The following is a 13,726-nucleotide window of genomic DNA, read 5'->3' as shown; positions in this document are numbered from 1 at the left end:
CACCGTCAATGGAATCCTGACAGTAATTTCAAGCTAAAAACGCAATGCAAACTCCATTAATCATCATTATTAATCACAATGTGGCTTTATAGGTCAAGTCAATGACCAGTAAAATCAGATCCAATTCAAATTTTATTTTAACTTTTTTTTATATTAAATTAATTAAATAAAAGTGATCTAATTATTTGAATGATATACCAACAAGGTCTCGAAGATGGACAGTAGATGCTAGTGTTCAATCTGCAGTATCATTAGATGCTTCTCGAAAACTTAACTTACAATAAAAAATTGTGATAAAGAGAGCAAATTCACTTACAGGGTAATGTAAACGAGAGCACAAACAAGAAGAAAAGAGAATAGAAATAGCAAATTCACTTACAGGATGATGTCAGTGGGAAGCAAGGTAAAGTTGATGAACTTTTAAATTTCGAAACCACAATCAAGTCGGTTGAGGACGACAGGTGTTGAGAAATTGCTGGATATGGGTCTAGACTTGTTTAAGGATAAAAAATCTCTGTCATCTAGTTCATTGCTCTCATGATCTGGGAATGTTGAGAACATTCATCAGCCAAGAAGGCTTCACGTTCGGCTGATGCAATGGCGGTATGCCAACGATAGGGCTGATACTAAGCAAGTGGAGGTATGCATGATTAACTTAACTGATCAATTAATGTTAGGAAACAATCTATCACTTGTTTACACTTATTAATTCAAGATTGATTTTTTGAAATAAAATGTCTACTTGTTGATCTGAGATAGAAACTATGCTCAATCAAGAAAGATTAATACCAAATATGGTTGCAATTGCCAGGGTTCTAACCTATCAACTAGTAAAAAGTTCCTCAACAGTAATTGGAGTCTGAGAAAAAATTCTTTCTGACGGTTTTGCAGAACAAATTTTTATATGCATGGAACAGTCGTTCAAAGTTTCGACGCTCGGTGCAAAAGAAAATAAGCTTCAGATGGAAAAACTCGAGATGAAGCTGAACTTTATTCTTCATTATCGAATCATGAACAAATCTTCTTGCATGATGAATTAATAATGCCCGTGCAGAAATATCAAATATAATGTAACACCAAGATAGAGCATACAAGTTCATGGACTCGCTTCCGATAACTTGTGTAGATCAAATTGCTGGAAGCTTGGGGAGAAATGGAAAGGCAGGACTTATCTCCAGCTTCAAAGACCAAAGAGTGTTCACATTCTGTCATTCGCAGAGCACCCCTTATTGAAGGTGCAAAGGTAAGCCTAGAAAAGAAGAGACGAATCGAAACCCCTTCTAGCAGCTACTGTTAAACCAGTTCAGCTAAGCAATAAGTGATTTTACTAGCAAATCCAGAATTATAGGTGGAACCAAACTTGGTTTTGCTCGCAATTCAGCATGCTTCGGATCTCTCAGCTTCCATCAAAGTCAACAATGTCTACATTTTCACCTTCAGTAAGCAGCAGCTATTAAAGCAATACTGCGTTGGTGCTTGAAGCCTCCTGTTTATGTCATCTGAGCTAAGTTCTCTCGCATCAGGCTGAGCAGACTGTTGGGCTGCAATCACAACTAGCAGAGGTGGCTGCACAAGAGAAGTTACTAATCGAAGAGTGCCTAGAACTTCGTCAGACAGTATCTATACTACAGTTTCAGAGCTGAACACTTGTCGATCATAGTGATCTCAGCAAACGCAAAGCTGATGTCTAGTTTCTGCCAGGTTAAAGGCTAACAAGTCAATGCTTAGTACGAAGTAAAGATTACGCAGAAGTATAATTCTTATGAATTCTTTAGATACAACACGGATAGCCAAACTTTAATTAAAATAAAGAGATGATGGATTGATACAAAAAATTAACTCGAAATTACCATTGACTATTTAAAAAACAAGAAGTATACTTCAGAAAACTAGTCGGATAATATCACGTAAAAGTAAAAAATAAAAAAAAAATGTGCTTTTACTTTTTTTACCAACTTGTGCGACATTTTTTACACCATGTAAAATCATAGGTATCAGATTTGTTTAAGTGTGTTTAGTAATGTTGTAGATAGTGCTTTGTTAAAAAAATATTTAATTAAAAAAATATATTTTCATGTGTATTATTTTTATTTTTATTTTTAATATCAATTTATCAAAATCATAAAAAAAAACACCCTAAAAACATTAATATAATATTTTTAAAGCAAAAAACATATTGAAAAATATATTGAACCCCCAAAACTAATACTTCCTAAGCTAATTATAAAAGTTGTCTAGGATGATCCACAATTCATCAACCCGAAGCATGATTTGTGTTAGGTTTTTTAAAAATTTATTTAGAAGATTAATCCGATTAAATTCAAGTAATTTAAATGATGATTAACTTGTTTGGGTCAAATTAAAAAAAATTCTTTTAAAACAATGTTGTTAAAGTTTTTTTTTTGTTTAAAGTAATATTTTTAAAAAACATTCAAATTGATTCATTTACCCTTAATTTATTTTTTTATAAATCCAAGTTGTTTTAAATTTTCACTTTTAGTCAACAAACGACACGAGCAAGGTACGATAAGAACGCATAGAATGGCATAGAAGCTCCGAAGTCCAATCAAGAAGCAAATTCCCCGGAAAGCTAACTGACAAGTCGTTCAGTTCCATATTTGACGAAAACGAACAAACTCAGTGTCTTTCCAAGTTTTCCACTCTCCCCCTTCTTTTAAGCAAAAATTTACCATCTTCTACTCTCGTCTCCATTTCTCCTCTCTATCGATCTCTACAAAGAAAGAAAAGAAATCCATGGCCACATTAGCGGCGGCGGCAGCTCGACAAGCCGTCACTCTCTCCCGAATCTCCTCTCCCAAGACACCCGCTCAAGCTGCCGCCCTCATCCACCGCCGCGGCCTCGCTGGTGCTGCAGGTAAACCCATCCCGCAAAACACATACACATACTAACATATATGACATATAAATTTACGAACAAACATCCACGCCTACATATGTATTCATGCTGTCGTTCTGTATCACCCTGCCGTAGATCAGAAACTGATTAAATTCATTATTTTTTTTAAAGCTGCAATCTTTAGCTCAGTCGTTGAAAATTTTGAGCTTAATTAAATCTTGAAATTAAAGTTTGCAGTGGAAATAATAGATTATTAAATTTTCTAGGAAAAAAATAAATGATAGATTTTTGCTTGGAGATTGTGAGTTTTACATTATGTTTGTTGATAATTGCAGACCACCATGGACCACCGAGGATTAACTGCTGGCAAGATCCAATGAGCCCATCAAAGTGGAAGGAAGAGCATGTTAGTCATTTGCATTTTATATTATACTATACTATATGTTTGATGATATAAAGTTTTTATATTTGTTTAAAAACGAATCTGCTCGATTTATTTCCCACATTTTTTTCACGAAAGGTTTTTTTTCCATAACAAAAGTATTTTGATTGTGTATTTTTCAGAATTTTGTGTATTTATGGAATATTAGAGCGTTGTCTTTTTGGAGTAGTATTGCTGGTAGTGTTGTCATTTTATATATATGAAGAAAATAAAACTTTTGAATTTGAGTTATATTCAGTGATTGAATAGTTATATGGTGTTTTATGGGAGTTTTCATGTTTGGTTCCTTTTATACGAGTTTCTTGTCAATGTCTTTACCACGTTGATTTTGTTAATGTTGGTGGGGAAGTGGATATGATGGAAGGTATGTGTGTCATATGAGTTGTCTTGATTGTTTGTTGGATGTTGAATTGCAGTTTGTTATTGTCTCTTTAAGCGGCTGGGGTGTACTCTTCTATGGGGGTTACAAGTTCTTTACAGGAGGCAAGAGCAATAAGGAAGAGGTACATTTGGATATATAATTTTTTCACTGTCTCTACCTTATACTCTACTGTTATTTCTTCTTTTTCCATCAGAAAATTGGAATGGTGTCTTTGCTCTGTTTATCCCACTTTTTAACAGATGGTCATCTTCAATTATTATGATATTTAGCAACCATGTTTCAAAATACATAGGCTTGTGCATTTTTCAAGATAGAGATATTCTTTTTTTTTTTAATATGTACAATAGGCAAAGTATTGAATCGTTTCTTTAATAGTTGGAAATCCAATAGTAGACAAATAAAATGGGACTATTGTTGCCAAAGGTTCAAAGTGCCTTAAGGTGTTATGGCCAGCTAGTTTGATAAGACGACTTTCCGCAACTAAGAGAATAGGAATTGAAAAAAAAAAGGCTGTAAAAAATTGCACATCAGTGTAATAGTTTGTATGTTGGAAAGAAAATACTGCAGCAGCATAAGGAGAATAGGAATTGGAAAAAAAAGAGGTAATTTTTAGGCATTCTAATAACTTAGAAAGCTACAAGTCAAGAGATGAAAGAAAATGATGGAGAAAGAGAGGAACTAATTAGAAGGGAGATGAAAGAATTGCATAACAGATTATCAAACTATCTAAATACCTATTTTTTACTGTTCATGCACCAATAGGTGGTCCATTTGCTCTTTGATCAAAGGAAGTATGTTTGTTTTGTATTTTCATTAACTTTAGAAAATACCTTTTAAGACAGCTATTAAATAAGGGTAATATCAAAAAAAAAAAAAAACCTTAAGGGTAATGTTATGAAAGTAGTGCAAAACAATTTCAAACACAATTATCTCTAGAAGGTTCCTAGGAAATGCCTCAAGTACATAGTGCCTAGCTCTAAGTACCCAGATAAAAAGCTTTCAAGTCACCAAGTCATCATCTGGGGCGCCTAGGCAAACACATGGGATCTTTAACTTTGAATTGCACGGAGGACGGTTAAGTCTTCTCCACAATCAATGCCTATTCTCATTTTCTCTTCTTTGAAGTCTCACTCTTTCTCTTTTCATTTGTCGTTTTACATACCAGGAAAAGCTTCTTCAATCTTGTGCTAAACAATTTGATTGTGTGATACACGATTATCCAAGGACTTAACTTGCGAACAGTCATGTGTACATCGTTTGACTCTTAAGAATTTCTAAATGTATGGACCTCATAAATATTGATGATATATAAAAAGGCAATGATCATATTGAATATGGCTGCACCTAACACATCACTACACCAATTATCTTAAGAGGGAATCTGGCTATCAGGAGAGAGATTGTGCCCAAGTATAGTGTATGACATAGAGTAGTAGCAAGACCAAAGTTTGAGGCTAGTTTTTGTCTTTAATGGGGATATCGAGGCTTATAGATGGAATGCCATTTAGGAGAACACAGTTCCACAATTATGATGTTACCAATTGCTCAAGCCATTTGCTAACTTGATATTTCATGGCTATTGAGCAAAGAGATCATTAGCTGAATGTGGTTTTAATTTTAGGAAAACTAACAATTTGAACTCATAAATCAAACTCATGATGGAATGTAACTTGTAATAAAAAAAAAAATTAAACCAATTTTAGCTAGAATTATTCTGAGATTGCAGTTTTTTTTTTTCCCTTACATTTGATTGTTGTTTACAGAAACCATTGGAAGCAGCACACTGAGGCTTGAAGTGTGTAATCGCGCCATGACATTTCTGGTAATAATGTGTTCGGCTGTACTTCACATGTCATGGGATCAATTTTCCTTGTTTGTAGATGATACTACAAAAGTATTGTGATTTGTTTTAGTGATGGATGATTAAACTTGGAAGTTAAATTGCTTATTTTGGTAAGAAAATAAGCCCTTTACATTGGCATAGCCATTTTGTTGTCACTCTAATGGTTTGATTTTTACTATATTCTGATTATCACATGCTATCTTCTCCAAGTTCAAATTCAATTAATGGTAGTGCAACAAATTACAGGTTTATGTTGAGTCTTCATTTTTCCTTTTTTCTTTTTGCTGTAAACCGAAATGATGTTTACTTATAAGGATAAACAAAATGCTAAGCAGACCTCACCCTTTGAAGAGTAATGCGATAGGCATCATGCTAGCAGGAAATACATTTTCTTTTTTATATCAACAGGTTACCCGAATAGACAATGTGGCAGCTTTTGGAACTAATCATATAAACAATGGCATTTGTTTTCTTATCAACTAGTCATCTGTATTCATTATCTCATGGGAACGTATTTTGTTGAGTTTTGTTGCCCTAGAGGATTCTATATGCTAGATTATGCCCATCATGTCTGAGACTGACGCCGGATTGCTTTCTGGAAGTGCATCATTTCTTTGTATGGCTCAACCAACAAGGAACAGAAGTTTGATATTATTACAGTCCTTGGTTCAGCGTGTCAAGTTGACACTTTGTTGACCTGAAGCTTTGTAGAGAAAGTAATTGAAGCGAGGACAAATATGAAAAATTAATCTCTGGTCTGGAGAAATTAATGATAGGTTATTTAAAAGAACGAGTTGACAACAATGGAGCAATGTTGCTATCTGGAAGAAATGGATGCGAAAGGGGTGAAAATCCCTACCACCTGGTTTTTATTTGAAGCTTACTCTCATGGGCATTTCGGTTCTATTTGACCAGCAGTCTCCTGCAAATTTTGTATTGTATTTTTGGATTACGGATGGTAATTCCAATACATCTCTAGTTTTAAACACTAAGCAAACTTGATAACTGTCCTAACAGTCGTGAAGATAGATATTTAAAACCTTTACAGTAAGCAAGAATATTAAATGCTGGTAATCAGCTAGAAGTCGGACTCATCAGTTTCCTCTCTGTACTCTTCTTTATCCTCTTCTAAATCAGAAACTGATTCCTTGAAAAAATCTCCAGCACCTTCATCGGTCTTGTGTTCTACACCTGAATCCTCCATTTGTTCTTGCCTTTCATGCTTGCTGATAGTTATCGCTTGTTCATCACTGTTTTCTTTAGTGTTCATATTGCTACTGTTTCGGCTTTCTTCCATGCCTCTGGCTTGTTGCTGATCTTCATCCACGCTCTGTTTTCTGATGTTACGGAGCTGGCCATCAAGGCTTCCATTTGTCAGCACTTTGGCGTCATGAGCTACTGGGATCCTTTTCATTGTCTCATGAACTTCTCTCATCTGCTGATTTTGTCGATCTTCCCCAAGTTTGTTTTCCAGGTCCTTAGAGTCTTCATGGTTTTGATGCTCAATTGATTTGGTTTTAGAAGAACCTACTGCCTTTGTTATTTCTTCTGTTGTTCCATCAATAGATGCTCTACCCCCTTCTCTGTATATCAGTCTACCTTGATCATCCATAGGAAATTTTCTATTTCTTGTCTTCTCAGCAACATTGTTTACATCATTTCTGCTCTCCAGCAGCCTATTCTTGGCAACCACTGTCCTTCTCTTTCCTCGTGCTCTGCTAGCTTGGTGGTACTTCTCCTTCCCCCTACTTCTGGAGTTATCCATCATTTCCCGCTTCGCACCACCTCTTAATGTTTCTTGACGATCTTCTACCTCCTGAGTATTTTTAAGCCCAGGGTGCCCATCTAGGTTAAATTTATGCTCTTCTCTATCCCTTGATTTCTCATCACTATGTGCATCAGCAGTTTTTGATGCTCTGCCGATTCTGCTGACAATTGTCTCGGTTGCATTTGAAGTGTTATTTTCCTCTCTTGCACCAGAAGCACGCTTCCCTTGAGAACTTTCATTTTCATACTCTTGATCCTTATCGATGCCACTGGAACTTCCATTTCTAGATCCATCAAGTTTCTGTGATTCCTTTTCCTCTGACACTTCTCTCCTGTCTGCAATGCCTACCCTGCTTTCACTTGCATTTTCATCTATGGCAGTATCACCCTGCTTTTCTAGACTGGTGGAAGTAGAGTTGCCTCCATTGCCCCTTGAATCCAAACCATTGCCATCATATGCAGTTTCATGCAATTGAACCTCCTCTTCTCTAGTCTTATCGACTTCTATGTTACCATCGTTTACCATGTTTGAGGATACAGTCATGTTTACTGGTGGGCTTGATGGGTCGTCTGTGCTCAATGACCATTTCTTAGCTGGGTATTCAAGGTGGTGCTTCAATTCCTCAATTTCAGCTTCCTTTTTTTTCAGACTTTCTATAAGATCCGCCATTTGAAGGTTTCCTTTATCTGCATCAATGTTCATCTCTCTTAGCATTTTGATTTTTTCAGACTTTCTATAAGATCCGCCAGTTGAAGGTTTCCTTTATCTGCGTCAATGTTCATCTCTCTTAGCATTTTGATCTCATTTCGCTTCTCCTCGAGGGCAGACTCCATAATCTTTTGTTCATCCTTTATGGAATCAATTGTGGACTGCAACTCCAGCTGCCTCCTGTCAAGCTCCATCTTTTGGGTTCTTAGAGAGTATATCTTCCCTTTCATCTCTTCTGCCTTTCTTTTCATTTCTTTGCTGCGTTCTCTTTCCTTCTGAGTATGGAAAAGAAAAGATGTGACAACTTTTAGTGCTAAAAATCTAGAAAGAATTATACATCATGATCTAGATTATACACCGCAAAGCAAGTTAAGCTTCTAATTTTCTGAGTGTCGTCATGTGTGCGTGCCTTTTTTTTAACCATAATCATGGCGCCCTAGTTTCTGAGTATGGAGAGTGGGTTTGGAAACCATATAATCGAGTACATTGCATCTTTAGGATAGTTATGAAACCGACATGGCTAGCTGATTGATAGGTTTTGGCCGAGTTTTAAATAAACAAAACTCAAATTTGTGATTGATCTGATCAAATTTAAGTAATTTGCTGAGTCATTCTAAAATTCAGATGACATGATATAACTTAAATGAATTAACCTAATTTTTTCATATTTTTTAATAAATTCAAAAAATACAAAATTAATCTATAAATGCTTAGCCATATTTTGTAAAACATTATTTCTTAATTTTTCAATGTGGAATAATTATATACATATTTATTTTCTCAAAAAATATTTTCTAATTTTTCAATGTAAAACAGCTATATATATCATCTATTTTCAAATTTAAAATAGCTATATATAACCCAAATCTATATTACTTATTTATTAACTTTTCCACATGAGTTATTAAAATCTCAAATTTTTTTTTAATTGACTTGTGACCGACCCCTTGGTATGATTTTAAGGATATAAGGAATAAAATCAAGAGAAAAGTGAAGTGATGCCGGAGGTTAAAATATAGAGGAGCAACTGAGTTCCACAACTGAATCAGGAAAATTAGAAACTGATAATGCACAAACAATTGCAGATGATGCATTAGGTTTTTTTTTTTTTTTTTGAACTCTTCCTCGTTTTAGTTGTTAGTGTGTTGAATGGGGGAGTTTTTTCGTCGTCTTCTCTTGCTGCTATGTACATAATAATTTGTCATGTGTATGCATGTGATCTTAACTACATAGCTTGCGTTGAATTGTTGATTGAGAGCTAAAATTATGGTGGCAATTTGCCAAGTGATGGACAGAGGAAGGGAAGCCACTCCTGAACCATGTGATTTACACAATATAGTAAGGGAATTTAATATAATATTTCATGGGATTTGTGCTTAATAAAACACAAGATTAGTTTGGTCCCTTTCAACTGATCTGTACCAGAAGAATTTAATGTACCAGAAATATTTTAACAAAAATCTCCATCTTGTGAAATGTCATCACATCACAGGACCTTCCTAACCAAATGACTAGTCCTGAACATGCAAATTGCATCTAGCAAGTTGTATAGGCAGATAATCATTCTTTACAGGGGAGGTTTTCAACCTTCTATTGAGGACTTTTGGCTGTATTGGTGGTATTGTTTTGAGATCTGCTATAAATCAGTCAATATCTTGGGATCATGCGCTATCTTCTACCTCCTAGAAATGGCAGAATGAAAGCCGTGGTCAACCTAATTCACATGATATCATAAGCACACTGAAGAAAGAGACCACGCCAAAAACTAGCTAGGGTGCAAGATTGGTCCCAGAAAATGGTGGCTTTTCCATAACTGAACCCTGCATGCTTAATTCACAACTCAAAATGCTATATATACAGCCCTCCTCCACACTTTTCAAATGGTGAAGAAAGCTATGAAAGCGTGCGCAAACCTTCTTAGTTGTCATGCGGACAGAAAGACACCTCAAAAGTAACATGCATGCATGAGAGAGAGAGAGAGAGAGAGAGAGAGAGAGGAGGGAAGGGGGGGGGGGGGGGGGGGGGGGGATGCGGAATGAGGGAGGGACCTGCAAGATAAGCTGGAGGGACATGAGCTCACGATCCTTCTCTTTGACAAGGAGGTTGAAGATGCGTCTCTCTCTGAACTTATGTAGCACCATAACACCAAGCAAAGCAGCCCCAAATGCTAAAAGCAGCATCAACCCATACGGCCTTCCTCTATTTCCATTACCGTTTCCTTTGTGGGCTCCTCCCGCAGCCATGATCCTCTCTTTTTCCCTCGATCTCTCTCTTAGTTGTGTAGTAAAACTACAAGAAGAAGAAGAAGAAAAGAGTTCTTTCCCCTTCCTTTTCTTTAGCAAGGTATAATTGTAGAATTTTATATTCACAGGACCTTGCTTTTCATGTAAAAAGAGCCACGCATCTACTCCTCTTTATCTCTCTCATACATAAGAGCGGAGTTAACAAGGTTGTGGAAGCATGGGAACTGTTTCCAGGCGCTGATTCTGGAATATATATAAATATTTCAAGTTTCCATGCATATATATATATTTCAAGTTTCCATGCAACCCACTGATTTTACCATAAAGCCCACTTTAACTTTACAAGTATTAATTATGAAGTATGAACTTGAATTGGCGACAAATTTTATAATAAGAGATCATGGTTGCAAATTAGTCAATAGGTTATAAAATTATCCACACCAGGAGATGTTTATACCTATCATGATAACCGAAAGAAATTGTTTGATATAAGAATTGGGTGCTTATGTACTTGAACAGTTAATCCCGGATTTATATAACTAGAATTTCGGAAATGGTGGAGCTAATATAAGAGAAAATAAGGGTATATTTAAAAATATATACGTATCAATTTGATAACCCAGGTTTGATCGAATTAATTATTAAAATGATTTAAAATAAGATCTAGTCTGATTCAAGTGTGATTGGCTCGGATTACTAGGTAGACTTGCAAGTGCTGAATTAACTAGATTTAATAATCATGTTAGAAAATAGTTTAAAATAAGAAGAATAATTAGAAAATAAGTTAATTTGATGAGAACTAAATGTATAACTTTATACAATGAAATAACTTGTAAATTCAAGAAACAAATAATAGAAATTAAAAAAAAAACATCTGGGAGCCATGGCAAAGGGGTAGGCAACTCTTTTACGATGAAAAATTGATTTTTGCCACTGGAGGAGGTTATATGAGTTGCTTGAGCGATATGCCCTCTCTCACTTTTCAGCGTGTACAGTCATTTTTATTTTGCCTATTAATTCCAATTTCACATGTATGTTTCAACATTAAATTTATTCTTTAAACCCTAATTATTTTAAATCAATAAAATTTAAATATATTTCAATTAATTAACCAAGCATTAAAAAAAATATCAGAACATTTCATCGACATTATGACACCCCTATATCTAAAGAAAAAATTAAATATTAAGTTAGTTCTAAAACAAATACAAATATATAAGGATAAAATTATAAAATGAAAGGACAACAAGAAAAAACCAACATAAGTATTTTCTAAAGAAAAAATTAAATATTAAGTTAGTTCTAAAAAAAATACAAATATGTAAGGATAAAATTATAAAACGAAAGGACAACAAGAAAAAACCAACGTAAGTATTTTCTTTAGAGAAGCAATCCAATCCCTAACTAACAAAATTAATAATGCTCAATATTTTTTAAATCCTCAAATTCAAACCTCAAAACTTTAATTATTCTAAACAAATAAAATAAAATTTTATTTTGTAAAAACCAAATATCTATTGAACAACAAAATATTTTCTCAAAACTCTAAAGTCCTAGTAGTAAACAAACAACTATTGTAATATCAAGGATAAAATATAAAAATTAAAAAACTAAAATATAAAATACTTGAGTCTCAACAAAATTTACTTTTTATAAAAAATCATACTCATAATAAACTCCTATTGGGTTATAGTAACTCCAAGAGAAGACTTAGTTTTTTTTAATATATATTAGAGATAACAACCACTAGACAATCAATAGCATATATTATATAAATCGTTTGTGTTATACTATGGGTTAGGTTAATATTTTTTATAATGTAAAAAAAAATGTTTAGCCAAAGATAACATAAATAAAACTAAATTAACTTAATTACCACACATCTTGGAATATTAAACTAGAATAACCCCACAAAAAAAAATTATAAAACTCAAGGACCAAAAATATAATATCAAAGAATAAAATTAAAAAATAAAATAAATTTTTAAAAAAGAAACATCATAGAAAAGAACTTGAGTTACTGATTAATTTGACTAACCCTCCACCCATAATATGAGATAGGGATAAAAAATTTAATTATTTTTTAAAAATAACCTGAAAAAAAAAATCAAAGTTAAATCAATAAAAAAACATTAAAATACTCAAAGTTAATCTGAGTTAACTTGGCTAACTTGCATATGAGAAAACCCTACAAAAAAAATCATAAAGCTTGAGTATCAATAATTTAATTTTTAAAAAAATTTAAAAATCAATTTGATATTAAAAAAAAGCTAAGAAAACAAACTTGATTCAACTCGAGTTAATTCTACTAGTCATTCTACTAGTCCATTATCCAAGATATGAAATTAAGATAACCCCACCAAAAAAAATAAAACAAATCATGAAGATTAAAATTTAATAATTTAATATTAAATGATAAAATTAAAAAAAAAACTTAATTTTTAAAAAGAAAAATTAAAAAGAAATCAATCTTTAAAAAAAAAACTTGAAAAGACTAAAACTAAGCGGAGTTAACATTTGAAACCATTGTTGAAAAGACAAAAAAAAATCATAAAAAAAAATTCAATCATAAAAAAGTTAAAATAAAAAAATAAATAGTAATTAAAATAATAAAAAAAAATTGATATAAAAACTAATTGAAAATAATAAGTAGGGATTAAATTAAAAAATAAATAAAAATAAATAAAAAACATCAAAATTAAGTATAAAAATTAAATTAAATTAGATATGGAGGGGACAAAAAAGGAGTGGAAGGGGGACAATGGGATGCTCTTATCATGAGGCCTTTCAGTCTGCATGTTGGGCGTGAGTACATTCGACATCTGCATTCTAATGAAATCATAGATAGCCTGCAGTGCCCACCTTTCTATACGGAGCTGCCCATGACGAAGGGAGGACACTTGACTCAATAAGAAGGGAGCTCGGTTCTTTCTAACCAAATTCTGGAAACCAGTGGGCAGGAGGGCCGAAATCAGAGTTATTACCACTGAAGCCAGATGAAGGTCCAGCTCAAGTGAATCAAGCAAGAGGTGTGTTCTTGTAATTGGAGCAGCCAGGTGGGTAGATAACTACAATATCCCTGTCTCCTCCACTGATATTGCCGCTGTTCGTAGAATTGCAAAACGTGTTAGTGGAAGAGATAGACTTCCTTCAGTTCAAGCAATGGCACTTGCACATGGTGATCATGATATTGAAGTTGCATGTAACTTGTTAGAACCAAGTAATGTCGGGGAGATTAAGTTCAGCAAGAAGTTGAGAGACTTCAAAAGGAGGAGAGCATGACTGTGGAGAAGGGGTATTTGAGTGATTTCTCACAGGAAAAAAATAATTGCAAGTTACTCGAAGTTTTGTCCCCTAATGTAACCAAATTGAATAAATATTGTAATAGAGAAGGCATTGTCGTTCTTGAGAAATGCTATAATGAAAGGTGTCTCTCTCAGGGATGTTTGTTCTGATGCGTGTGAAGCTGAATAATTGTCCATG

At 33.9% G+C, this 13,726-nt stretch overlaps 3 protein-coding genes across 3 annotated transcripts; 1 reads left to right on the top strand and 2 right to left on the bottom strand.

The window, feature by feature from the left end:
* The first annotated feature begins 2,582 nt into the window (after positions 1 to 2,582).
* Positions 2,583 to 5,718, top strand: LOC105136223 (uncharacterized). Its single transcript, XM_011041469.1, has 4 exons — positions 2,583 to 2,875; positions 3,193 to 3,263; positions 3,716 to 3,802; positions 5,445 to 5,718. Exons 1-4 carry the CDS (start codon positions 2,755 to 2,757, stop codon positions 5,466 to 5,468), a joined length of 303 nt encoding a protein of 100 aa, XP_011039771.1. The 5' UTR covers positions 2,583 to 2,754; the 3' UTR covers positions 5,469 to 5,718.
* Positions 5,719 to 6,602: 884 nt separating this feature from the next.
* On the bottom strand, positions 6,603 to 7,994 carry LOC105136298 (uncharacterized). The gene has a single exon (XM_011041588.1). It carries the CDS (start codon positions 7,992 to 7,994, stop codon positions 6,603 to 6,605), a length of 1,392 nt encoding a protein of 463 aa, XP_011039890.1.
* A 5-nt stretch (positions 7,995 to 7,999) lies between these two features.
* Positions 8,000 to 10,391, bottom strand: LOC105136297 (uncharacterized). The gene is made up of 2 exons (XM_011041587.1): positions 10,049 to 10,391; positions 8,000 to 8,275 (listed from the first exon to the last, which is right to left on the bottom strand). Exons 1-2 carry the CDS (start codon positions 10,241 to 10,243, stop codon positions 8,000 to 8,002), a joined length of 471 nt encoding a protein of 156 aa, XP_011039889.1. The 5' UTR covers positions 10,244 to 10,391.
* Between the last annotated feature and the right edge of the window lie 3,335 nt (positions 10,392 to 13,726).

This window comes from Populus euphratica, unplaced genomic scaffold (genome assembly GCF_000495115.2).
Source record: "Populus euphratica unplaced genomic scaffold, PopEup_1.0 scaffold52.1, whole genome shotgun sequence".
Taxonomy (NCBI): domain Eukaryota; kingdom Viridiplantae; phylum Streptophyta; class Magnoliopsida; order Malpighiales; family Salicaceae; genus Populus; species Populus euphratica.
This window is presented reverse-complemented; position numbering and strand designations above follow the sequence as displayed.

Coding starts and splice junctions, on each gene's coding strand:
- LOC105136223 (XM_011041469.1), top strand. CDS start 2,755: ATGGCCACATTAGCGGCGGCGGCAGCTCGACAAGCCGTCACTCTCTCC. Junction 2,876..3,192: donor CGGCCTCGCTGGTGCTGCAG/GTAAACCCATCC, acceptor TGATAATTGCAG/ACCACCATGGACCACCGAGG. Junction 3,803..5,444: donor GCAAGAGCAATAAGGAAGAG/GTACATTTGGAT, acceptor TGTTGTTTACAG/AAACCATTGGAAGCAGCACA.
- LOC105136298 (XM_011041588.1), bottom strand. CDS start 7,994: ATGAACATTGATGCAGATAAAGGAAACCTTCAAATGGCGGATCTTATA.
- LOC105136297 (XM_011041587.1), bottom strand. CDS start 10,243: ATGGCTGCGGGAGGAGCCCACAAAGGAAACGGTAATGGAAATAGAGGA. Junction 8,276..10,048: donor CCCTCCAGCTTATCTTGCAG/GTCCCTCCCTCA, acceptor TTCCATACTCAG/AAGGAAAGAGAACGCAGCAA.